At 38.3% G+C, this 27,240-nt stretch overlaps 1 protein-coding gene across 2 annotated transcripts in view; it reads right to left on the reverse strand.

Moving 5' to 3' along the window:
• Positions 1-9,203: 9,203 nt before the first annotated feature.
• gab2 (GRB2-associated binding protein 2) overlaps positions 9,204-27,240 on the reverse strand; it is a 73,850-nt gene continuing 55,813 nt past the window's right edge. For both annotated transcript variants that reach the window (XM_051862429.1, XM_051862430.1), the window contains exons 3-10: positions 23,341-23,572; positions 19,730-20,304; positions 16,688-16,785; positions 16,024-16,309; positions 15,781-15,871; positions 14,446-14,545; positions 14,106-14,228; positions 9,204-13,841 (exon numbers count right to left, since the gene is read on the reverse strand). In XM_051862429.1, coding sequence (XP_051718389.1) covers positions 13,698-13,841; positions 14,106-14,228; positions 14,446-14,545; positions 15,781-15,871; positions 16,024-16,309; positions 16,688-16,785; positions 19,730-20,304; positions 23,341-23,572 — 1,649 coding nt within the window. In that variant the 3' untranslated portion in view covers positions 9,204-13,697. The remainder of the gene's footprint in view (positions 13,842-14,105; positions 14,229-14,445; positions 14,546-15,780; positions 15,872-16,023; positions 16,310-16,687; positions 16,786-19,729; positions 20,305-23,340; positions 23,573-27,240) is intronic.

A 27,240-nucleotide genomic window follows, 5' to 3' on the forward strand; every position in this document is an offset into this window, starting at 1 on the left:
TTACATGTTCAGTCTATAGTGTTTCATCGCCATAATGGCCTGCCAGCAGAATACAGCGTTTTTAGTCATTTTCACAGATTTGTATGAATGGGGATTGTTTTGACATTGGTGTCATCTGTACGCGGAAAAGTCAAAGGAAAATCTTCTCCGTTTTAAGCATATAGTTGTCGTGTAAACGTACCCTACGTTCTAATGACAGACAAAAACAGACATTAGCCGCTTTTCCACCGTCGTGCCGAACGGTTCTTCGAAGAATGATAACTTTGTAACTTCATTTGAGCTTGATTTTGTTGATAAAATAATGACACATGCAAATATATGCCCAGCTAACAAAAAGAAGTTGTCAGAACATTTTGTTAACATTCCCTTTAAGTTATGAAAACGTTATTTTGGAATGTTTTGTACACGTTGAAAACGTCCAGTTTTTTTAATGTATTAAGATCGTTTTTTGTGGGGTCTCTGCGAACATTACAGGAACATTACATCTAAGCATTTTGAAAACATTACAAAAACGTTATTACGGAATGTTCTTTAAATGTTTAAAATGTGCGTTTTTTTTCATGTATTAAGTACGTTTTTTTCTTGGTTTATGTGAAAGCTATGGAAACGTTCCTTGTTAGCTGGGTGATCATAAAGCCAAAATATCAACTTTGACAACATTGTTTAATTATTCTTTAAAAATACAGCGGGTAGCAGTTTTGGTCAATGTTTCCGACCGACAGCGGTCGGAGGAGGTTGGGGGGACCCAAAAATTGGGGTAAATATGAGGTAAATCAGGCCCTGACTGCGGTAAATTATTGTCGAGCTCAAACCCTTTGCATTGCACACAGCCTATAAATAAAAAATCTATTTCATAGCGCAAAACTCTGTTTTATGAGAAATTTTAAAACTTTAAAGGGATAGTTCACCCAAAAATGAAAATTTGATGTTTATCTGTGTCACGGAGACGAGCTCCGTGGTTCCCTCCTCTGGCCACCGGAGGGAGCCGTCTCCCGAATACTGACACACACACTCGCATACACACTACATTTCCCACAAACCCGTGCCTTGGACTGATTACCACCACAGCTGTTACTCATTACCCGGACTCTAAAGCTCTCCCTTGTACCATAGTTCATTGCGAAGTCTTGTTTTGCCTTGGTGAACATTTCTGAGCGTTATTACCCTGTCTGATTACCTGTTGCTGATCCTGTTTGTTACCCGTCCATGACTCTCTGCTGCCTGCCTTTGACCTCTGCCTTGTGTTCTGTTCTGTGAGTGATATCTGCCTGTCCCGTACCATTGCCTGTTTCCCGACCTCAATTCTGCCTGTCCCTTTGGTACCTGTCTGCTCCTGTTTGACCCTGCCTGTATGACCACGCTCTTATTCAATAAAAGCATGCAAATGGATCCCAGCCTGAGTGACGATTCGTTACAATCTGCTTACCCCCAGGGCATCCAAGATGTAGGTGACTTTGTTTCTTCAGTAGAACACAAATGATGATTTTTAACTCCAATCGTTGCGGTCTGTCAGTCGTATAATGCTTGTCAATGGTAACTCCATCTGTAAGATTAAAAAAAACATGCACAGACAAATCCAAATCTCGTTTTTTTTTTTTTACAAGAAAATGGCTTGCAAGTGTCACACATGTGATTATTATACCATCTTGTGAGCGTGAGGCACAAGTTAAAGAGTTAGTTCACCCAAAAAGTAAAATTCTGTCATTAATTACTCACCCTCATGTTGTTCCAAACCCGTAAGATTTTCGTTCATCTTCGGAACAGAAATGAAGATCTTATTGATGAAATCTGAGAGCTTTCTGTCCCTCCATAGACAGCCTACGCAACTGCAACATTGACGCTTAAAAAAGTTCTTAAAGAGATCGGAAAACTAATCCATGTATTAATCGAGCAGTTTAGTCCAATCTTCCTGAAGAGACTCATGAACAGATTTAATTTAGGCTTTTACTCACGTATAAACTTGATCAGTGAACATAAACAGAAGCTCAACCAAACCTGAATGACGTGCGAGAACAAACCTTTGCACAGGGAAGTTGTTTGACGTCACAGAATAGGTACAGGAGGCTCGGAGTTCGACTTTACCTATAAATGTATGTATAGTATTTTCTATACTGTAATAATTATACGAATTAGATTTGGTACATTATTATGGTTAAAATGACATTGTACTTAAACAAAAAATACTTTACAGTACCTTTTATCAGTCCATTCAAATGTTTCCAATACATAGACAATATACATTATATTTAACGTAAAAGACCGGCAGTAGCTTATAATGTTACTACAGTAAATGAATGCGTATTAAAACAAAGAGCACACCAGGGGGGAAAAGACGAAGGCGCCTCCTTGATTGTCACGTTAAGATGACGCAGAAGTGCTTTTTTTTTTTTTGACCCCTACACCCTTCATCCCTTCGAAGCTCTAAAGGGTAAACCCTTTGAAGGGATTAGGACATAGGGATGAACCCTTCCGAATGGAACGCAGGGACCGTTTGCAGTACGCATGAGATGCAGGAGCAGCACGCGCTATTGTGCTTTCACATATGCCGCGTTTGTGGCAGTGTTGTCAACTGATCCGTAGCTATATATCACAAACACAACATTTATTTTAGGGTACTTAATTTGATTTCCAATACAAAAGTTATTACTGAACATGGCTTGTCAGCATTGCAATTCTCTACACTCTTTTATAGATGTCATATATATATATATATATATATATATATATATATATATATTAAGTGGCAAAGTGGCAAAGCATTTAAACATAGGCTATACTATATAATCATGCGCATGATCATAAATCGAGGGAACGAAATATTAAATTTAGGCTACTTTTTTTTTCTTGCATATCATGTGCGGGGCTCCGGAGCTATTTTAGAACTGACGCCACCGCATTAACTTTACGTGTGATTATAGGAGCCACGTCCCTCGTACAAAGTCAATTTGTTCTATTAATTGTTAATTTCAACTTTCAGTATATTTTAATGAATTTAATGTTAATTGTTGTTACTTGAAAACTTAATAAATAAATGAATGAATGATATAGGAGCCACGTCTTGCACCACGAGAATGAATCCGGGTACCGCGTTCCAGACATAGTGAGAGGGGTAAGAATACTTGAATTGAATACTCCTGCCTTTTTACCTTCATCTAAAGTGGTTGGTGAGAAGTGGTTGTATTTCTAATGTATAGCCACACGAGGACAGCAAATATCTTTTGATATCTGTCCTGGTTAACTGTCCTCATCAGGTTTGGTCCTTAAAACAAGGAGTTTACAAAATAGCACACTTGGAGGGTTTTTCCAGAAAGCAGTTTTAACAACGACGCTAAACTTCACACAGAAATGGATATCATTTACTCACCCTTATGCTATTTCAAACTCATATGACTTTCTTGTGTGGAACACAAAATGAGACGTTTAGCAGAATCACAGATCTTATCCATTTAATAATAAAAACTTAAAATCACCATGAAATCAAAATGGACAATTCTTATTTTTTAATGGAAGATTGAACTAAGGAAGATAGAAGTTTTTTTTTTTTTTTTTTTAATTTATGTGTCCTCACTTTAATCAAAATAACTTTCCTCTTGCAGTAACATCTCTCAGATTTCATTTAAAATATCTTCACTTGTGTTTTGAAGATGAACAAAAGTCTTACCATTTTTGTGTGAACTAACTATTTAAGGGCTAATTTTTTAAACACACTTAAAGGGATAGTTCACCCAAATTGAAAATTCTGTCATAATTTACTCACCCTCAAGTTGATCCAAACCTGTATGAATTTATTCCTTCTGCTGAACATGGAAATGAAGATATTTTGAAGAATATGGCTAATCAAACAGTTGAGGGCCCCACTGACTTCCAAAATGGAAAAAAAAAAAAAAAAAAAAAATACTGTCCATCAACTGTTTGGTTACAGACACTCTTTAAAATATCTTCCTTTGTGTTGAGCAGAATATTCATTTTTAGGTGAACTATGCCTATTTAAGTTTAAGGGAAACCTAAAGATGATCTTAAGGAAAAATTACACTTAAGGTGCTTTATCCAACCAGGCACAGTTCTGCTGTTGTTTATAAATACCAGTAGTGATGTTGTACAACGAGAACGCTGTCAAGTCACCGGAAATACAGTCATCAGTGTCCCAGTGTGTAGTGAGCTAGGGTCCTTACAAGTGCCTGTATTTGTGTATATACGATTCACGACCTAGGGAGCTAGGAATTGATTGACTGAGACGCACCCAATGTCTATAGATCTAATATATTATACAGAACGAGTCATTCCAGCCTTTGCCAGAAGGGGTCAGTAGGGCTTTGGGGATGTTCAGACTGCAGGAGTCACAGGGAGTGGCCCATTATCTGCACCATCATAGCGTGGGCAAATAACTCACATCAGTCTGTTACTCATCACAACAGCACCGGACTGCCCTGTGACAACAAACTGACAGTGAGTAGTTAAAAAGATGTAAGTTTCATGTTTAACACCTTCAACTGGCACACGTTACATAGTAGCTTATAGTAAAACCTCAAGAATATTTTGCTATTTTAAATACTGTACATGAGATGGAAGCGCTGCTGTATTCACATTGTTTTTATTTAATAATTTTAATATTATTAATTAATATTAAGAATTATTAATATTCTTTCTCTCTTTTTTTTAGCATAAAGTAAATACACAACTTGGATGGAAACATAAATATTGCAGTCTATTCCGGTGTTTCCCCACCCACAACAGTAGATATTTTGGATGTCTCTATGTTTACACTACAATGATGTTCTAAAAACAGAAACATTTTTTCCTTTACTTTTTTCGCATACAGACGAAAACATTATAAAAATGAACCCTGTTCACAAGGATCCACGAAAACGACTAAAAACGCTGCCAGGCCAGTAGTTGGCGATGCCGTCACCTTTTTTTTTTTTTTTTTTTTTTTTTTACAAATTTGCGTTTTTGTACTTTACACAGAGACAGTAACGGTATCATTTTCAAAAAGATTTGCCGTTTTCAAAAGTTTGCGTTTTCAGGGGTGTAAATGAACGACCAAAAAGTTTCCAGTTTTTAGTTGAAAACAGTGTAGGGTAAAATGGTGCACCTATTACAGGTTGAATGAGGCATGTTTGATTAGGGAAACATAAAATGTGTGGTTTTGCGGGTAGTCCGTTACCAGGGTCACTTAGGGTTTACATGACACTGTTTTCAACTAAAAACGGAGAACATTTTCTGCGTTTTGGCCGTTCATTTACATGACAATTGCATTTTGGGGGCCTGAAAACGCAATCTTTTGAAAACGGGTTTCAGAGTGCAAGTTTTTGAAAACAATACCGTTATCGTCTCCGTGTAAACAACAAAAACGTGAAATTGTGACGACGTGACATCATGCGTATGCATATTATGTGTTCAGTCTATAGGAGCATAGTGTTTCTTTACAAAGCGACATCCCCAACTACTGGCCTGGCATGAATAACACAGCGCTTTTAGTAGTGTTCGAACAGGGATCATTTTGACAATGCTGTCGTCTGTGCGCTGTTATGAAGCGAAGAGAATACTATTTGTGCGCAAAAACAAAACAAAAATAATGACTTTATTCAACAAAATCATCTCTCCCCTGTCAGTCTCCTACTCTATTTTTGCTGCGGCACTTCCAGGTTCTACGTCAGAACACCGACTCAGTATTGGCAGACGCTGTTCACGTGAGCAGCACGATGCATGTGTGTGATGCTGACGCAGGAGCCGGCCAATACTGAGCCGGTGTTGGGATGTAAACACAGAAGTGCTGCACTGCATCAATCACGTACAAGTCTGACAGGGTAGAGAAGAAATTGTTGAATAAAGTTATTTTTGTTTTGTTTTTGTGCACAAAAAGTATTCTCGTCGCTTATAACATTAAAGGGTTAGTTCACCCAAAAATTAAAATTCTGTCATTTATTACTCACGCTCATGTCGTTCCAGACCTGTAAGACCTTCGTTGATCTTCGGAACACAAATTAAGATATTTTTGTTGAAATCCGATGGCTCCGTGAGGCCTACATAGGGAGCATGACATTTCCTCTCTCAAGATCCATAAAGGTACTAAAAACATATTTAAATCAGTTCATATGAGTACAGTGGTTCAATATTAATATTATAAAGCGACGAGAATATTTTTGGTGCGCCAAAAAAAGACAAAATAACGAATTATTTAGTGATGGACGATTTCAAAATACTGCTTCATGAAGCTTCGGAGCGTAATGAATCAGCGTGTCGAATCCACAGTTAGGAGCGCCGAATTCATTACGCTCCGAATCTTCCTGAAGCAGTGTTTTGAAATCGGTCATCACTAAATAAGTCGTTATTTTGGCGCACCAAAAATATTCTCGTCGCTTTATAATATTAATATTGAACCACTGTACTCACATGAACTGATTTAAATATGTTTTTAGTACATTAATGGATCTTGAGAGAGGAAATGTCATTGCTCCCTATATAGGCCTCACGGAGCCATCGGATTTCAACAAAAATATCTTAATTTGTGTTCAACAAAGATCAACAAAGGTCTTACGGGTGTAAAACAGCACGAGGGTGAGTAATTAATGACAAAATTTTCATTTTTGGGTGAACTAACCCTTTAAGGTTGAATCACTGCAGTCACGTTGACTATTTTAATGATGTCTTTAATACCTTTCTGGACCTTGAATGATGGTAATTACGTTGCTCTCTATGGGGGATAAAAAAAAACCCTGGGATTTCATCAAAAATATCTTAATTTGTGTTCTGAAGATGAACGAAGGTTTTACAGGTGTGGAATGACATGAGGGTAATTACTTAATGACAGAATTTTCATTTTTGGATGAACTAACCCTTTAACGGTCCGTCTGGAAACCCGCAAAGCCGTTGTGATGCCAAACCACCTCATGGAAGATGAAAGCATTGCGTTTACAACTGTGACAATGAGTGCTTATCAGGATCAGCTAAACGCTGGAAATTCAAAAGTATGTGATGTAAAGTTCACGCCATAGACAATTTAAAAAATGTCCAAGAATTTTATACGCCGTTTTGTTATCGTAGGGACAGCAACTTTACATTTTCACACCCCTAAACATGACGTGGAACAAAACAAACTGTGATTGGTTGCTTGACATGTCAGTCAGACGGCCTCTGGGCGGTCCTTGGCCTGCAATGGAGTTGAGACCTTCTGTATGGCGTTTAAATAGTCTCAAATCTCGCGCACATGATATGAGCGCACAGAACAGTATCCGTGTATGGAAAACCATCCTCGTGAGGGAGCATTTCTGCACCGTGAGCGAAGGTCTGGCTACGCGAGACTAGGGGCCAATTTGCATCATGCGGCTCATCAACAGTAGAATCCAGCTCATAACAAACATCATTCATTAGCAGAGCAGGTGGCCTTCACACCATTTGAGAACTCCATACTAGTGTCTATATTGGAGGGGAATAGGACAGTTTACAGACAGAACTGAAAGCATCTGCATCACTAATCATTACTTTGGAAGTGTACAAGCATGGGAAAGCTTTGAATTATGGTTAAGTGAAGTAGATCTCAGTCAGTGGCTTTGTTTACACAGCAGACTGCATGTTTTTCAGATCTGATCTTTAGGACTGACTGTTCATGCTGTTATCAGTCAAGTGATGAAATTGGATCTTTTTGTTCAGAGAGTGTAGTCGGTTTCCATTATCTATATCAGTAGCCATAGTAACGACAAACATCAGTATGGTCTCCACGCCATGTCAGAATGATCGTATTGACGCGATAAGCACAATGACGTGATAGCAAAGTCCCATTATATATAAAGTCTTTAATAATAGTAGGAACTCTGGATTTTCTTGCTGCCACAACTTTGCAAGCTAATTGATACTGATTATAATACGTTTTAATAGTCTGTATGATTTAGGCAGTCTCGGTTTATGTACTGTTCATGAAGAATAGCAATACATTTTGCCAGAAAATAGTAGCCGGCTTATGCAAAAATACATGTTTCATCATCTTTGGCACTAGTCAAGTTCCTAAGAAACACAAACTAAATCTTAGGGTGCTTTCATACTTGGTTCGATTGTCTGGACCGAACCAGAGTTCGATTGCTCCCCACTCCCCGTCCCCAGTGGACTGTGTTCGTATTATATTGGGTGTGTCTCAATCAGCTCCCTTGCTCCCGAGCTCGTGAATCAGTATATCGTGTACACGAATTCAGGCACTGGTAAGGACAGTAAAGGACGCTGGTTCACTACACATTGGGACACTTATGACTCTATTTCCGGCGACGTGACAACGTCCTCATTGTACAACATCACTACTGGTATTTATGAACAAAAGCCGATATCTTTCTGACATTACTTGTAATGTTATTTAAAGTACATTATGATCAATTCTTTGCTTGTTACATATACGTGCAACATTTCAGCCACAAATAAATTATAAATGTTAGCTAAATTATGTTCATTACCTGTCTAGCTATGTATGTTTATGCTGAAATATAATGAAATAGTTTGTATTTTTAAAATCATCTATCGCGCGTCGTTATGTGTAGTGAGTCGGCTCACGTGATTTAAGTTTCGCGCTTCAGAACTTCCGTTAAGGGAGCATAGTGAGCATCGATGCTCCCTGGTTTTCACGGTGTATTGTGGGACTTTTTTAGGGAGCGAACGTTTCAGTGCCCTGGAAGGATTCGCGATTGAGACAGCCCTTAAAATGGCTGACTCCCTGATCAGTGCCCTGACTACTGAACTAGGGAGCTGATTAAGACACACCCATTGTTTGGGTCCGATCCGCGTCTTCAAAGCAGCAGCTGTTTACTCCGTTGCTTAGTAACGACGGCGCAGGAGAAGGCGGCAAAATGCATAACGTTGCTCTCCTCATTTTTATACTTTTGTTTTTGAACATTGGTTTTGTTCATGACGGCACTTTCGTCTATCTGCCGCGAATGTAGAACGCTGAAGGCGAGCAGAAATGAGATAGGCTACACTACAGCTCTCTGCTTGCAGCATGTCAGTCACGCTCGTCGGGAAAGTGAGTGAAACACACACACACACACATTTTTATCAAATAAAACGGCATTAATAGCGGTTCACTTCCGCAATTTGGTACGTTTCCGTTCATATCAGCAGCGAACCGTACCCCAGACCCCCAACTTTGATAAAATGTGTTTTGCAGTTTTTTATTTTGGCATAAATTCATAGAACAACACCACAAAGGACAGACATCTCAAATGTACCACATTTGACCATTTTACTGGCTTTGCTTTGCATATAGCTTCACAAAATCAGCACACATAGCATAAATTAATGTTAGTAGAGCCACAAGTTCATTCTTTGTACATCTTTCGTCCACCTGCAAAACACATAATAAATTAATAAATTAATTTACAAGCGACAAAGAGTTGGAACAGAAACGCTTTACAGAAAAATGCACTCAATTAAAGACATTTGTCAAAGTAGTTCTTCTCGTCCGTCCCACTTTGGCCACTGAAACTACAGCATAAATTCTACTACAGCTCACACACAAGTATTATATTCATTTACTAGTACTCTTCCATAACAATACATTACATTTCATTTTCAGAATAGAAAAAGACATTAAGAAACCAATTTCAGCCTGTAAGTTCACGTAAATGTTAATGAACTGTTAAGGCCGATGCCAGTGCCACTAAATGTCCCACAGAGTTCAACATCATAAAATAAGGTCAGTCTTGTAAAGCACATTTTTAAATAATCCACTGAACAGATGAAAGGATTTGGATCTAACAGACAATCTACACAAGGTTTATTTAACAAGTCCAGACCACTTACAACCTCATATGCAAAGTTTAAACGAACTTAATACAAAATGGTTTTGGAATATGAAATGATGTAGATTTCAAAGGCAAAAAAACTGCTAGAAACTGCGTATTATTTGGAGGTCCCAGCCCACCATAAAATACTGAATGAAATGAGAAATTCTACAGTCTTCATGACTGAAAATGAATAATGGGCTATTTTGAGTTCAACTGAATATGGCGCTTATTTTTACCCCTATGCTTGAGCAAGCACATTTAAATATAATTACATTTCTAAAATATCTCCTTAACTTTAAATGATGCTAATATTATCACATATTTAGGCTGCTGAAAAACACAAAAACCCCCACAAAACAGTGTTCTAACTCTCCACAGCTGAACCAATGTTTACAATGAAAATCACAGTTTAACAGAGAAGTGTGTAATTTTTTGTACCCCTTCCATTATGCTCCCTGGTCCGAAAATGTTCAGAAAACAGCTTGTCCAGCCCAAAAAACATGTAAGGTGTCTGTCAAAAACACAACATGCTCCCTGCAAGAGTCCTTCCACTAATCTCAACAGGCATAAAGCATGACTGATTTACAGCTACAGCTGTTCGCATTAACCAGCCAGTTTGCTGAAACTAGGAACAGTGTATATTTGGAAGACTTTTGCTGAAAATAACTCAAACTGCTCTGAGAGCAAAGTATAAAATTGAAAATGTTGATAAATGTGAACGTTTTTAACTGTCTATCCATACATCCCCTGTAACAAAAACACATTAGCTTGAAGGATATTAACAACTAGTATGTGTTTATTAGTATATGAATAGATCAATTATTGTATGTTTGTTTGTTTGTTTATATGTAAGTTTGCTCTAACATATTCCTTAATAACAGCCAGGGAAGCGATGTGTTATAGGGAAAGATGGTCACATTATCCCTAAGCAGACTACATGCAAAGTAAAACACTGCCCACTGAATACTTTGAAGTGCATTTTTGTCAAAGTAAAATGAGATGGTCTGTTAGGAGCCATTTACATGACACTGTTTTCAACTGCAAAACTTTTTGGCCGTTCATTTACACAACAACTGTGTTGTGGGAGCATGGTTTCAAAGTGCAAGTTTTTGAAACGATACCATTATTCTACAAAAACGCAAATTTGTGAAAACGGTGACGTCATGCTCATGCATATTACGTGTTCAGTCTATAGGCGCGTAGTTTTACTTTACAAAGTGACATCGCCATCTACTGGCCTGGCAGCATAATACAGCGTTTTTAGTCATTTTCGCAGATCCGTGTGAACGGGGATCGTTTTGACAATGTTGTCGTATGTACGCGAAAAACGCAAAGGAAATATTTTTCCGTTTTTAGTACATCATTGTCGTGTAAACGTGCCCTTAGTATGTGTTGCCTTAAAGTCTTTAGTTTAGGAGGATCTGTAACCATTCTGACAAAGTTCTGGAAGCCTAAAGGAATAGTTCACCCAAAAAAATTTTTTTGACATCATTTACCTCATGAACTAAAGGCCCGTTAACACCAAGAACGATAACTGTAACGATAACTATATTAGTGTCCACACCAACGCACGATAATGCTGTGTTTCTTCTAAGCATGCACTACAGTTTTGTCATCTGCTGCTTTAAATGCTTGAGCTCTTGGATTCTGATTGGCTGTCAATGTTGCTATTATTCAACAGCTGGAAAATGATTCCAGCAGTGTCTTTGTTGTTGTCGTTATGACTGTGATGCAGACTTCCCTATTCTCACTGAATTAGAACGGTTATTAAAGCTGTATAGTTATCATCTATGCTGTGAACGGGCCTTTAGGGATGTCACAATATAAGACTATCACGGCCAAAAGAAATCACAGTATTTTTGCGATATCTACAGTATAGAATTTTTATCTTTCAACTATTTATTGTGTTCTCTCTTTTTTGGTAAATGAATCATACTCAAAATATGAGTGTTGGGTGAGAGAGAGTTTGTAACCATAACTATACAAAAACTAGGGCTGTGACAATACATTGATGCATCGCAAATCAAGAAATGATTCTGGATCAGTTCTGATGTTTTCTGTATGTATCGCGATTCTCTCTCGAATCGATTCTGAGCTTAGTTTTTAACAGCAGATGGCACTGCGTGCTTTAGGAACAGCAGTACTCTGCTTCCTTTTAATTCCTTACACACACCACTTGAACCTTCTATAAAATAATCATTCATAAAGTTTGAAAAGGTTGAAGCGAATTACAAGGGTCTTTTCAGTGGGCTGCGTCATAAAAGCATTCTGAGGCGCAAGTACATTCGTATGCGTAAAAAAAAAAAATAGCCTAGAGCGCCATCTGCTGTTGAAAACTAAGCTCAGAATCAAATATGTGATGCATTTGGAAAATATCAGAATCGATCCACGAATTTTTTTTTTAGAGTGTCTTGTCACCTTTTTTTTTTTTTTTTTTTTTTTCCATGATGGGTGGCAACCAGCATTAATGTGGAATACTGCCACCTACTGTGTTGGAGTGTCAACCAGATAGTAACTAGCACTGGATTATGTATGATATTGACCTACTGTATGTGCAGTATTAACATAAATGTTTCAATTTTATCCAAACCAGTATATTGCGACACCCCTGCGTGAAACACAAAAGGAGTTATATAGTAAAATGTCCAAGGTCCTTGAAGGTTATGCTGTAGGAATTTGGAATGACAGAATTTTCACTATCTTTTTAAAGACCCCATGAATGAAAATGAAACGCAACTTTTGTTGTTGCGTGTTACTTTTGCATTTACAAAGCATAATATAAGCAAACTCTACATGTTCAGACCACCTCCTGAGATGATCACCTCCTTGGTTTGCTTTAAAGGGGTCTAGATTTTTATTCACATATAAGCCAATATTCATGTGAACCACTGTCAGACCAAGCGTGATAAAACCCAATCTTTTAACACAAAAGCTACAAGAATCTCTTTCTAACTTGGTCTGTTTGACTCAAAATTGGAAAACAATGATCATCTGTATTTGATGAATCTATAAAAATTTGCAATGGCAAGGCAGACCACCATGATTTCAGAAAATCCTTTGTTTGAAAAGTGTGTAAAATTACTAAGTGTGTAATTTCTGTATCTAGCGCCACCAAACAGATTTGAGTTTCAAGCAGGTTCTCCGAACACACCACCTGTATGCTATTGGTCAGGCTGACCTCAAACTTACGGCATTGGTTGAGCCAGTGTTGCTATGTCAGGCTGGTTGGGATACTCAAAAAAACAGAGCAATGATAGTCACAGAGTTTACATTTTTCAGGGGGAATCAAACTACAAATAGCTTACTTAAGCTGCTTTTCCACTGTCGGGCAAACCTGTTCTTGTTGCTTAACTGTTACATTCCATGCTGATCCGGCCCAGCCGGTATGGATATGGATTTATTTTCCACTGTGGGGCTGATAACAGAGCTCTTTGGAATGTAATACAAATGCATCAGTCGTTAGCTTGGTAATGCAATTTATTTTTTCATTTATAGACGGTTCGCCCCGATGGTGGAAAAGCGATTTTAGTTGTCTCTGACCTTTAAGCTGTGATGAAAGTATTTTAACATTGAATATTTTGCACACATCACCAATAACTAGTTTTAAATATGATTTCCAACATGTCACATACCACAGAAGATTCACTACTTATAGTTCTTCGCTCACACTCATAGAGAGCAAGTGGCTAAAGCTTGGTTGCACTGAACTTTGAAAAGTTAAACATGTCTAACATGCATGGCATGACAGTCCAGGAGGTTCAGTGGGGTTTTTGTCTTCAAATGACCAATTGAATTGGATCTATGGCTTTAGTTGGTGCATCATTCACTATTTTGTCCCAGGCAAACCAGTTTGGATCACGGTGTAACGGTATAAGAGCATTTCGAGTGACAGGGAGGAACACATTCAGTGTGAACATCAACATTTGAACATCATCAGGACTTGATGCCTTTAGCAGGCTCGCTTGACTGTCGCACATCTGTCCACTCCTGCATGGTGTTCTGAAGGGCCTGTGTCTTCTCTTTGTCCACTTGGACGTAGTCCACTTTTTCATCTGAGGTCACTGAAGAGGTGGATGGCTATAAGAAAGATAAAAAATGGCATAGACTGAGAAAGGATGTGAGGTGATGCTATTTCTTAAATATGTGCTATTAATATTATTAAATAGTATTACATTGTAAAGAAATTAAAAATCTATCTTTGATTGTTGAATAATTCCAGGTACAGTTCACTCTCAACCAATAAAATTACTGATCTTAAGTATCCGATTCCAGGATTGGAATCAATTTTCGATTCACAATTCTACTTTTTAGTTCTTATAAACTTCAGTGTGCTAGACATACCTTTCTGTGTGGGCCAGGGGAGCCAGGCTGAAAATCCAGGGCCAAATAGTCCACATTACCACAATTCCTGGGTGCAGGACTGCTGGTACCACTCATTGCTGGGGAGGTAGACACTGGGTTTTGCTGCAGAAAAAAATTTTATTTGAGAAATACCTCAATAGACTGAAAAAAAAAAAAAAAAAAAAAACATCTTGAAGAATGTTTTATGTAAAGAAAGGTAGTCTGTAGTGGAGGAACTTGGTGCTAACTACAAGGTTGAGGTTCTATCTTCAATGCACATTGATGCCAGTTCATCACATCCTGAGTGAATAAAATGCTAAACCTGAAGTCATTCCCTCACCATTGCCACATAGTTCTCCTCACTGTCTGCAGAATCAGTGCTGGTGATGCTCTGGGTTGAGATGGGCCGACAGTGCTGTGACGAGATGGAATTCATAGGCCTGTAAGGAAAGCAAAATTGAACCACTCAATCATTTCCTGTGGTTAGAGCTGCACAATTAATCGTTAAAAGATTGCAATCTCGATTCAAACACCCACACGATCTCATTCATAATTGACAAGGATTTGGCCATGTCTATTAAACCGTTGACAAAATCACACCGGAACATTCAAATCTGTGTTCGCGCTGCTGCGGACCCAGAGAAAGCAGTTAGGCTATCTAGGTATGAAACTGCTACTCACAAACAGTCTTTTCAACCACACAGTATCATTATTTCTGTGTTACAAATATTCAAATTATCACAGAAGTACTAGTATAAAAGTTTATAGTTTAGATATAAACATTGACGTCTACAGAAGCGATCAAAATGGAGCAAATCCTTTTGAAAGTACCTTGGCGCTTCAAATAACGATCGTAAGGATTACATCGTTGCAACACCAGTTGCAAGTCACTGTTAAAAATGTTTTTGTCATGGAATCATTTATTCAAGAGATTCATTCAGAAACGCTAATTCATCCAGTAATGAAACAAGTGAAGTATTTATGAGTCATTAAATCATTCATTAAAACCGTTTTTTTTTTTTTTGGTCAGAACCCCTAGTAAATTATGTTATTTAATTTAGTTATCTGTTCAGAATTGTGGGAGAATCGTGATCTCTATTTGAAACAAAAAAATCATGATTCTCAATTTATCCAGAATCGTGCAGCTCTACCTGTGGTGGTTGCTAATAAATAGTCACAAGCCGGGTTTCCATTACAGATTTGCGCTAAACTTTTTTAATATTTTCTAAATGTTGATAAAAAACTATTGCGAAATGATGGCGTTTCCATTAACTGATGTTATGCGACTAAAACTTAATTTTTTTCCTCTTGCGATAAGTCATTCCAAAAATCATGGCAACAGATGTTAGTAGGTTTAAGTATATCGCAGCCACTGCACTATCCATTATTTTTAATTGGGAGTTTTTGCGAAATTTACGTGTTTCCATCAGGCATATTTTCAATTCACAATTTCAAGGGTAATGGAAACGCAGCTACAGCCTAAGGCCACGTACACTAAAGTTTCAGGACTGACAACTGCATGAGTTCCCATAAATTATCGTTTTGTGTGTGTACGGAAGATGACTCACTCCTGAAACTGCGATGATTGACACCGGTGGTAACCAAAGCAACCTTTAATACTGCAATTCTTCATAATAGTACTGCAGTATTGTTCTAAACAGGGAGACAAACTCACATTGGTCTTGTCCAAGACATGGTGATGAGGCTCTTGAAGGGAAGTTCATCAATGATGCCATTGTTCCTTAAGTCAAGAGGTGTTGGTTTTGCTGCAAACCAAGACAAACAATCACCTTTGTTTTATGTGGAAAAGATTTGTGCATTAAAACTGCAATTAATTAATCTATTCTTGTAATCTAGATTTACAGGTTTTAACCGAAGACAGTAAATAAACATTGGAAGTTGTGCTAGTGCCGCCCACCTGTCCGGTTAGGTTTAAGGTTGCGGTTGATTGGTGGCGGTGTGACGTCACTGAGTCGGCCGGGTCGGAGACATAGTGATGCTGTACTGCCCTTCCTGGCCGGCAACGTTGCTGAGAATCCTGGGAAATCAAAATGGTGAGGACCTGGGCTCATGGGAATGTAATTATTTTTAGGACTGTCAGCCAGGGCGGCACTGAGAGGGGAGGAGGACGAGCCGGGATTCATGGGTACATAGTTATCCTCAGAGCCGGCACTATCGGAGCGGGTCAATGGAGCTTTAGTTCTCTGAAAAAGAAAGAAGAACAATCCAGCTTACACAGTTTCCAGATCAGTGGTGGAAACCACTGTGACACACACCATTTGTTCTTGTGTAGTTTGAATAGACTTGTTATTGTCAGTTTGTGACTGTGAGTTATGAGGTCATTATCAGGAAATGGTGCCATTTGTGTCTTTATGACTTACTACGGATATAATTAACAGGGTACTGAACTTAATCGCATTATTTGATAGATGTGAAATTTCCTTATTGTGATTTCTTTTTGAAAATGAGGCACAATAAGGAAATTTCACATCTATCAAATAATGCGATTAGATGGCCTTTCCAATGGCAAATTTTCTTGTGGATGACCCTAAGAAGTAGAAATGTTATAGAAGCTGCTTTACCAGGTAAGAGCTGAAGCCATCATTTACAGACTCCACTGATTGACCAGAATTGTTGAAGTAGACTGGCCTCTGGTGACTGCTGGTCTCAAAAGAAGATCCTGAAACACATGAGTGGGTATGAGCAAGAAAAGAAAAAAAAAAATCTATGTAAAAACAAGTCTGCCATGTAATCAGCAGTTCAGAGAAAACGTCGACCGTGAACCCACAAAGAGGGCGGAAAATGGTCATAAAACCCTTGAGCTCTGTTCAAACCAGACTAGATTTGTGACCAAGCTTTTATTCCTACAAATGCATAATTTGTGGCCATTTCTTCATATGTCGTGCTACCTCCCAATTTGCCTCTCTGGGAGCATGGCTACCAAACACAGGTGTGGGAATCAGGCGAGGATGGTCAAAAGGGCACTTCCTGTTCCTGCAGACACACTAGTCTGGCCTTGCTGAGCGCAAACCACTAGGAAATCACTGAATTGTGTCTGCTGTTTTTTTTCACTGCTTATCAGGCCGGAACAAGCCATTCTGGGGCTGCCTGCATGGCTTGAATTTCATTAGCCTCCTAGCAGAGCAGAGTAAACCTTGACCAGATTGCCTCTTGGTTTCAAATCAGGCATACACACATTCAGAAAAGAACGAGAATGAAAGTTAGTGGAGAGGTAAAAACAATATTAATTGAACTGAAAGATTAAATTGGCCAGCTGCTAAGTGTAGAGAGGAAAATTATTTGGTAATAACACTGATCTACAGCATTTATGTAATGAGTTCATAAAGCTGATTGAGCATTTGGGAAGAGGACAAGTCAAGTCGAGAGACAGGAGACGAGAGGTTAAAATAAAGTTGAGAAAAGACGAAAATAAGGAGAGGAGACAAAATGACAAGATGAGAATGAGACATGAAGAGATGAGATTAAAACACTCTAGATGAGAGGAGAGATGATAAAATGAGAGGAAAGAAGAGATGAGAAGAAAAAGACAAGAGGACACAACATGAGAAGAGAAGAAAAGACAAGACTAAAATAAAATGAGAGGAGGTACCAGACAAAACAAGAGGAAAGAAGAGAAGAGAAAAGACAGGAGGAGAAAAGATGAGATTAGACGAAAGGGAGAGACGAGGAGACAAAATGGAAAAGATGAGAGGAAAGACAAAGCAAGAGGAAAGGAGACCGAGGGAGAAAAGACTATGAGAAGAGAGAAGACAAAATGAGGAAATTAGAGACGTGAGTCAAAATGAGACGAGATTTAACAGACCAGATGAGAGGAGACAAAATGAGACCAGATTGAGACAAGAAGAGACGATTAAATCAAACAGTCAAAATGAGAGAACAGGTGAGAAAAAGTGAGAAGAGACAAAAAGAGAATTGAAGAGAACAAACAAGAAGAGACAAGACTAAAAGAAACAGACAAAACAAAGGAGATACTAGACAAAATGAGGAAAAGAGATGAGAGGAGACAAAAAAAAAAGACAAAATGAGAGGAGATGCGAGAGGAAAGGAGAGACAACAGGAGCAGAGATGAGGAGGCAAAATGAGACAAGATTAAACAGACAAAATGAGAGGAGAGACTAGAGAAAGAAAGACAAGAGGAGACAAGATGTGAAGAGACAAAAGGAGAAAAGAATATGACAAACAAGATGAAACAAGACTAAAATAAAATCAAACGAAATACTAGACAAAACGAGGGAAGAAGAGATGAGAAGAGAAAAGGAGAGATGAGAGGAGACAAAATAAGACGAGACTAAAATAAACAGACAAGATGAGATGAGAGCAAAGCAAGAGGAAAGGAGAAACAAAGGGAGAAAAGACAAGATGAGAGATGAAAATGAAAGAAGAGACTAGATTAAAACAGACAGGAGAGATGAGACAAAATGAGAGGAAGGAGAGACAAGGAAATAAAAGACAAGATGAGATGAGACAAAAAGGAAAGAAGAGATGAGACAAAATTGAGACAAGGAGATACTAGACAAAACAAGGAAAAAAGATGAGAGACAACATGAGACAAAATGAGTTTGAGACAAGAAGAGACAAGACTAAATTAAACAACAAAATGAGAGGAGAGAGAGAGGGAGAGGAATGGAGAGACAATGGGAGAAAAGACAACGTGGAGAAAAGAGACAAGACGAAAAGAGAAAAAGAGAGATGAGAGGAGACAAAATGAGACAAGTTGACAATGAGATGAGATTAAAACAAACAGACAAAATGAGAGGACAGACCAGAGGAGACAAGATGTGAAAAGACAAAAGTAGGAGAAGAGACAAAATTGAGACAAGAACAGACAAATTGAGAGGAGACAAAAAGATGATAACAAACCAGATGAGACAAGACAAAAAGAAACAGACAAAAAGAGAGGAGATACTTGACTAAACAAGGAAAAAAGAGATGAGAGACAACATGAGCCAAAATAAGAATGAGACAAGACTACAATAAACAACAAGAGGAGAGGACAGAGAAAGCGAGAGGAATGGAGAAAAGACAAGATGAGAAGAGATGAGAACGAAACAAGAAAAGACAAGATTAAAACAGACAGAGAGGACAGATGAGACAAAATGAGAGGAAAGGAGAGACAATAAAATAAAAGACGAGATGAGACAAGATTAAATCAAACAGACAAACTGAGAGAGACAAAAAGATGAGAACAAACAAGACTAAAAGAAACGGACAAAATGAGAGGAGATCGTAGACAAAACAAGGAAAAAAGAGATGAGCAACAACATGAGACAAAATGAGTTTGAGACAAGAAGAGACAAGACTAAATTAAACAACAAAATGAGAGGAGAAAGCAAGAGGAATGGAGAGATAATGGGAGAAAAGACAACGTGGAGAAAAGAGACAAGACGAAAAGTGAAAAATAGAGATGAGGTGAGAATGAGACCAGATTAAAACAAACAGACAAAATGAGAGGACAGACCACAGGAGACAAGATGTAAAGAGACAAAAAGAAAAGATTAGGATGAGACGAGACTAAAAGAAAATGACAAAATGACAGAAGATACTAGACGAATCAAAAGGAAAGGTGAGAAAATAATAATAGTGATAATAATGTTAAAATTGACCTCTGTGAAGCTTGATGTTCTCCACTGCCGGCAGTGTGTTCCTCCTCGGGATGACGGACACTGTGGCGACCTCTCCGTTTTGAGCCCCCACGGACAGCGGGCCGCCCCACCGTGTCTCTGAACCCTGGCTGGGTTTGGGAGGTCTGGGAGGAGGTGCATTTGTGGAGTCAGCACTGGATGGCACCAGGGCATTGTGGTTCTTATCAAACGTGCGGGGGATCTGGTAGACAGAGCCAGGAATGCTGGGCGAATCATAGTTGTCGAGGGCCCGCTGCTCATTGGTTTGAGGGGCTGCTAGAGTGTTATTGGGGGTCTTAAAGGTGTAGACGTCTTCTGATTCAAGCTCTGATGGCCCTTCGGAGCTGTAACCCCTGGGCAGAACATAGCAAGCGTCACGCGAGTCAGTCCGCAAAGGGGCCTGCTGATGCTTGCCGGGTTTGGGTAGGCTGTAGAAACCGTGAAGCTGGGCGCCCATGCCGTTCAGACAGTGAGAGAAACCATGAGTGAGTCTCTGAACTGCCGAGTCACTGCCCACCAGAAGACTGCTGCGCGAGGCCTGCGAGAAACTGGCACTCCTTTGGGACCAAAATGGCATCGGTTAGTTATTTACACAGTCAAACATTGTTTTATGATCACTGATTTTCTCACACGTCCATAACTTTTGTCATAGCTCAAACAAATGAATAATCTAATCTATAATAGCCAAACTATTAATAGCTCTTGCTATAAATAACACTGTACTAATCAATCATTCAAACGCTGACACACCAAACTACAGTTAGTATAGGGCAAAAGTGATGTCTGGCCTGAAAAATTTGACATCTTCATCCTTTAATCAAATATTATTAAAAATATTGCTTAAGCATATTGCGTAGTTGTGCTTGGAGTCAATCGTTTTATCAATAATAACGCAATGAAACATGCCAAATTGTGTAGACATAATTTTTGGCCTGGCAGTCATACAAAGACATTATAAACAACAAGGGAGAACCAACAAAATATTAATAACTGATTATGTTGTAGTCTTTTTCCTGTGAGCTTTGCATAGTAAAATAAAACCTGTCGCTGTAGTTTGCCTTTAACCAAGTTTAGTATTTTGTTCTTTCCTCACATTTAAAATATTTAAAAGATATTTTCCTCATATTTTGATGCGGTTTAATCGAACTTGTAGGGTCATTAAAAACAAACATCCCCTCCCGACATCACTTGTGGCCACTATTTTATATTTAAGACATTGAACTGACCATAGGTCGAATCTTTTAATATCAACCACCTGTCAAAATCTCATTCATTAAATTAATTAAAGTCTAAAAAGTTGTTAGCTTTGAGGTCACATTACCTCATTATGTTGCTTAAGCATGATATCCAGTAATCATCTTTGAGGAAAAAGTTTTATTTTTTGCATTTTATTTTGCAATATCCTACATTTACATGCACTTTTTTCATCATCACACTACAAATGGAAGGTCAAGTTGAGCCCATTGCATTGTGGGATATAGTATTGCATGCAATGCGCTTTGTATGTTGCAAAATATTTTGGCAAATGTAGCAAGTCATACTGTATACTGATACAAGTAAACAACAAAAAACAGTGTGTGTGTAATTTTAAGTTTCAACCACTGGAGGCAGTGTTTCTCAGTCTCTCATATAACAGATGTGCTCTGCCTGGATCACAGAGTTTGCTGTGTGAATGTATTGAACGGTCAGTCTGTTACTGAATGATGGAGAGTGTTTATCACACTCTATATTGGGTAGTGATGAATATCATGATTATTCCCCCAGTAAAACTGGCATGGCTGGTACACACGGGATAAAACAGAGTTTGTTTACTTTCTTTTGGTTTTGAACTTATGGGATAGGTTAGATGTTTGTGTAAAGAGGCTTAGTTTGTGGGATAACATGAATGATAGGTATAGTAAACTTGTGATGGTTTGATTAGCGAGAGGCGTTACAGCACAACTCTGTTTTATTTGGCTTTATTTCACTTGGATTATAATCAAAGGAAGAGAATCAGGGTGAAATGACTGATGAGCACATCCTGTAAGTGAATCCTTCTGCAAACACTACAATACGTCACCGTATTTGAAGGAAGGTCTCATAGGTGTTTGTTTAAGGTTGAAAATGCGTTCATTTGATGATTTAATGATCTTAAATTCCAGTGATGGATGACTGGTATGTCTGTACTGGTTTTAAATGCAGGTCATATTTGGCTTAAAACCATTTTTTGGTGAAAATACTAACGTGCCTAAGACTTTTGCACTGTGCTGTATATATATTTTACATTTACAATTTTTTACATTTTATGAACCAGTCATTTATTGACAGTTTTTGTGAGCTAGAGGCATTTAACACACATTGTCTTCTTTCTGTTATACACACACTGCCGGAGGAATCCAATCCAGTAACATCAGCAACTATTTTCTGTCATAATGGTTTATCAATATCCTGCATAATTTTGATCTACGCGTCCTGACATTTTTGATCTACGCGTGGTTCTCTAGAGATCATACATCAGTACATGACAGCTCTTCATATGAAGGATGATTTGTCTCTGGATGCTGGTATCTTGAATAAAAAAGGCACTCTGTATGGATGAATATGTGTTTGAGTGGAAGAATCAGATCTATCTGCTGAGATGTTTGAGCGAGCCTGAGGAGCATCTCTGAATCAATGGACACACAGGGGTGCTGGACTGATTCTTCTTATTATTATAATTTTAAACATATTTTTGAAGGTAAAAAAAGTATTTTTTTAACAAATACAATTATTTATGCAGTAATTATTTGCGTATATTCACTTGTTCTTAGTATAGGGAGTCACACCATACGACATTTTACAATCTGAACTAACTTTGCCTGCCCTAAAAAAAGATCTGATATTTTAAAGGATTAGTTCACTTTAAAATGAAAATTACCCCAAGCCATCCTAGGTGTATATAACTTTCTTCTTTCTGATGAACACAATCAGAGTTATATTAATAAATATCCTGAAGCATCCAAGCTTTATAATTCCAGTGAATGGGACCAATGAGTATGAAGCTCAAGAACGTGCATCCATCCATTATGAACGAACTCCAGACGGCTCCAGGGGGAATATGGAAGGCGGTCTGGCGGAAGCTAGATATTTTACTTTATAACTTGTTAAATATGTATATTTTTCTTACACAAACGCATCGCTTTGCTTTAAAGGCCTTTATTAACCCCCCAGAGCCGTGTGGAGTACGTTTATGATGGATGGATGCACTTTCTTTAGCTTCATACTCGTTGGTCCCGTTCACTGCCATTATAAAGTTTGAATGCATCAGGATATTTATTAATATAACTCTGATTGTGTTCATCAGAAAGAAGAAAGTCATACATCTAGGATGGCTTGAGGGTGAGTAAATCTTTCATTTTAAAGTGACCTAATCCTTTAAGAGACTTGTTGACATTGATATCTTTGTTTTCTGCATTCTACATTTTTAATTAATAAGCAATTTTAATAAAATAATATTTTTAATAATAAATAATAAAAAAGAACTACTTCCAGTACTAAAGACAATATCGTGTTTTTTGGCCTGGAAGCTATAAGAGGTGTAATATGAGCACATCCCCAGAGATCATGGCTCTTACCGTGCACTCTCACTTTTGCGGCTCATGCATTGATGGAGGAAGAGGTAGTCCTGAGGAGCACTGTTAGACAGTGGACCATGGGAGTGGCGTACAGGTATGTCGAATGTGAACAGCATTGGCTGGCTGGAGTGGGCGGGCACAGATGTTTTACGTTCACCAATCAGTGGGACAAGAGAGCCACCCAAATCATTAGCCAAGGAGCGGGAAATGTGGGTGGTGGAAGATCTCTCATCTGTAAGAAGGAACAAGAAAAACAAACCTTTAGGAATTTGACACACAACCAGTTTTGCTTTTGCTTTCATTTTAGGACACTGAGTACACTCATAACCCTTGGGCAAAAGCAAACGCACAAAAGCAGCAGGACATTGATCATCTGAACATGAGACGTTCACTGTATTTGATTTATTGACCCTGAGCAACATGCTGCTTTTTCAGATCTATGAAGTCCAATAACAGTTTCATTTATTTTCCCGCAGTGATCAATGAAGTCAGGAAAAGAAGTCAATTGAGGGTTTTGGGCAGTAATATCCATGTATGTATTCAATATAGATGTCCCATCTGGTTTCAGGAGGAGCGGGAACATTGTATCGGCATTGTACAGAAGACTACAAAAATTATTATGAGCTGCAAGCCAAGCCACTTGATCAGTATCTGTTCTTCTACGTCATCGCAGTACTATGTGAACAGCATGGCCTTTGCTTTGGGCTGTTTCTCCATGACATCCATGATTTGTACTGTATGGGTTCGCTAAAGAAAAATCTCAGGCCTCTGAACTTAAAATAGACCAGGCGGTGAGCCAAAACCAGGAAGTGCATATGACCCTCCTCCTACTACCACTCCAATCTGCCCCTGAGAAGGGCAGAGAGTAAGAGGGGAGAAAGAAAGACACACAGACAAAGAAAGAGAGACAGAATGAGGAGGTAGAGTGGGCGGAAAAGCAGGTCTACTGCACTTGCACTGCTGAACTGCATACTTGCCGCAATGAGCAGCAAAACTTCTAGCCACACATCCTGGGAATTGGTGGGCACATTACACACAGAACTATTCTGCTATGTTCCAAAACTAAGCTTACAAAGGCAGGCATTCTAAGCAGCAACTCGGCTAATATGCGTCACGCAAATATCACTCCTTGAAGTGCATGAGAAACTTAACTAACACATGGTTAATCTCAATATAGTTTGACATTAGCATGTTGCTAAGCTAATAGGCAGAAAAATACATAACAGAAAAATATAACACCAAAAGTGAGTCCCAATTTGTGTACTTATGCACTATTCTAAGCCATTTTGTTGTATAAATAGTCTGTTTACACTGAAAATTCCAACAAGAAAAAGTGCATGATAAAATAACTGGATGATGTACTCCTCACCCAACCTAAAAAATGAAGTGTGGAATGCTGCACTCAAATGTCGCAGCTTTCCTTACCAAAGGGGAGAGGCTATAAGTCTCTGATGCTGGATGACAAAATAACCTTGCTAAGCTAACATGATACTTTAATAAGCACAAAAAATCCATAGCACCCCAAAATATTGAGCTCCAGCTTTTGATGTTACCATGTCGCTAAGTTAACGTACCGATAATACTCTAATAGGCACAAAAATACTGTACATAGCACTGACTGAAATTCAAGAGTTTGACGTAAACATGTTGCTAAGTTAAAGTAATACTCTAATAAGAACAAAATTACATAGCACACTCAAATATTCAGTTTCAAAATTTTCTGTTAGCATGTTGCTAAGCTAACGTGTTACTCTAATAACCTCAAAAATACACAGCACAAATATTGAAATTCAAGAGTTTGACGTAAACATGTTGCTAAGTTAAAGTAATACTCTAATAAGAACAAAATTACATAGCGCACGCAAATATTGAGTTCAAAAGTTTTCTGTTAGCATGTTGCTAAGCTAACGTGTTACTCTAATAACCACAAAAATACATAGCGTAGACAAATACTGAAATTCAAGTTTGACGTAAACATGTTGCTAAGTTAAATACTCTAATAAGAACAAAATTACATAGCACACGCAAATATTGAGTTTCAAAGTTTTCTGTTACCATGTTGCTAATCTAACATGTTACTCTAATAGCCACAAAAATACACAGCACAAATATTGAAATTCAAGAGTTTGACGTAAACATGTTGCTAAGTTAAATACTCTAATAAGAACAAAATTACATAGCACACGCAAATACTGAGTTTCAAAGTTTTCTGTTAGCATGTTGCTAAGCTAACATGTTACTCTAATAACCACAAAAATACACAGCACAAATATTGAAATTCAAGAGTTTGACGTAAACATGTTGCTAAGTTAAATACTCTAATAAGAACAAAATTACATAGCACACGCAAATACTGAGTTTCAACGTTTTCTGTTAGCATGTTGCTAAGCTAACTTGTTACTCTAATAACCACAAAAATACATAGCGTAGACAAATACTGAAATTCAAGTTTGACGTAAACATGTTGCTAAGTTAAATACTCTAATAAGAACAAAATTACATAGCACACACAAATATTGAGTTCCAAAGTTTTCTGTTAGCATGTTGCTAAGCTAACATGTTACTCTAATAACCACAAAAATACATAGCACACAAAATTATAGAACTACCTACAAGTGTTTGACGTCTACATGCTGCTTAGTTATCGTGATACTCTAAGCACATAAAATACATAGCACAAGCAAATATAGTTAATTTGCATATTTTTAATTAGGTTGAGCTATTGTTGTATTGATACTTTGTAGGACTGATTATATTCCCAAGTAGGTTGAATTTGCCATTGAGATGAATGGGGGTTTCCCAATGAACCTGAATTCCTATGTTTGTAAAATTATATTTCCTTCATCTCCGTCAAACATTTTTTCCACTGAGCTTGTTGCAGTGCATTCTGGGACTGCCTTATCTGTATAGATGCATGCTACCAGTTTGGCCAAAATGAGGTTATAAAATGGAACATAATTCGCCTACAGTTTGAGATAGCTTTAGATTCAGTGATGCCTTAAAAAATGTCAACGTTGGCAGCACTAGTTTGAGAGTTTAAAGGGTTTCTAAATTTAGTGAACAGACTTAATAAGAGATGTTAAACTCTTCTCAGTTCCGGCTGGTCATTGGGGTCTGAATACAATGCACATAATAACAGTTCGGTACAGAGGATAGGAGTGATTTTGTGTCATAAATAAGGTCACATTGTTGCCTGGGGCACAGGAAGCGATACACAAAGAGAGAAGACAGAAGATAGCCTTTCTTTTTTCCTGTCTTTTGAACAACAGAGTACGACCAGGCCAGGCCACAGTGTCAGGGGTCTGCTCTAGGTCTTCAATTAGTCCATTGTTTCTCAGGAGTCCAAAGCTCCCAGGGCTACATGGGGCAGCGATCCTCCAGTTGCTTCAGAGTGCTCTGTATACGCGCTCAACCATGACAGGGAGCTCAGAGTCCACTAACCGCCATTTCTGTATTGATTTGGTGAAGGAGAGCACTCTGTGACCCTCCTCTGAGAGAGGGGAAAGTGAGATGGGGCAATGAGGGTCTCAGATTGAGATGGTTTGCATCTGTCACGTAATACGGACTAATGCAATGAGGTAAAGGCATTTTAGAGCAAGGAATGGCACACGACTGTGTTGTGTTTGATTATCTTGAAGCTAATGGCAAATGGAATGACTGGAAGGTATAAATGGAAGGTATAGGGAACCCAACCCAAGAAGGATCTATGATGCCTCAGAGATTAGGATGAGTAATAGGCCTTCTGTTACACATTGGCTTGACCAAATAAGTTGGCTGTTGTGGGTTCATTCGCTTCCATTTAAAGAAACCGAAAAAACATCAGCTGGTTCTTAAAGTCGTGATGAAATGGAAGTCACAACAGATCTTTTCTTCCATTTTGTGAGTGACATAGATTATCGA

This window comes from Ctenopharyngodon idella, chromosome 15, assembly GCF_019924925.1.
Source record: "Ctenopharyngodon idella isolate HZGC_01 chromosome 15, HZGC01, whole genome shotgun sequence".
In the NCBI taxonomy this organism is placed as follows: Eukaryota; Metazoa; Chordata; class Actinopteri; order Cypriniformes; family Xenocyprididae; genus Ctenopharyngodon; species Ctenopharyngodon idella.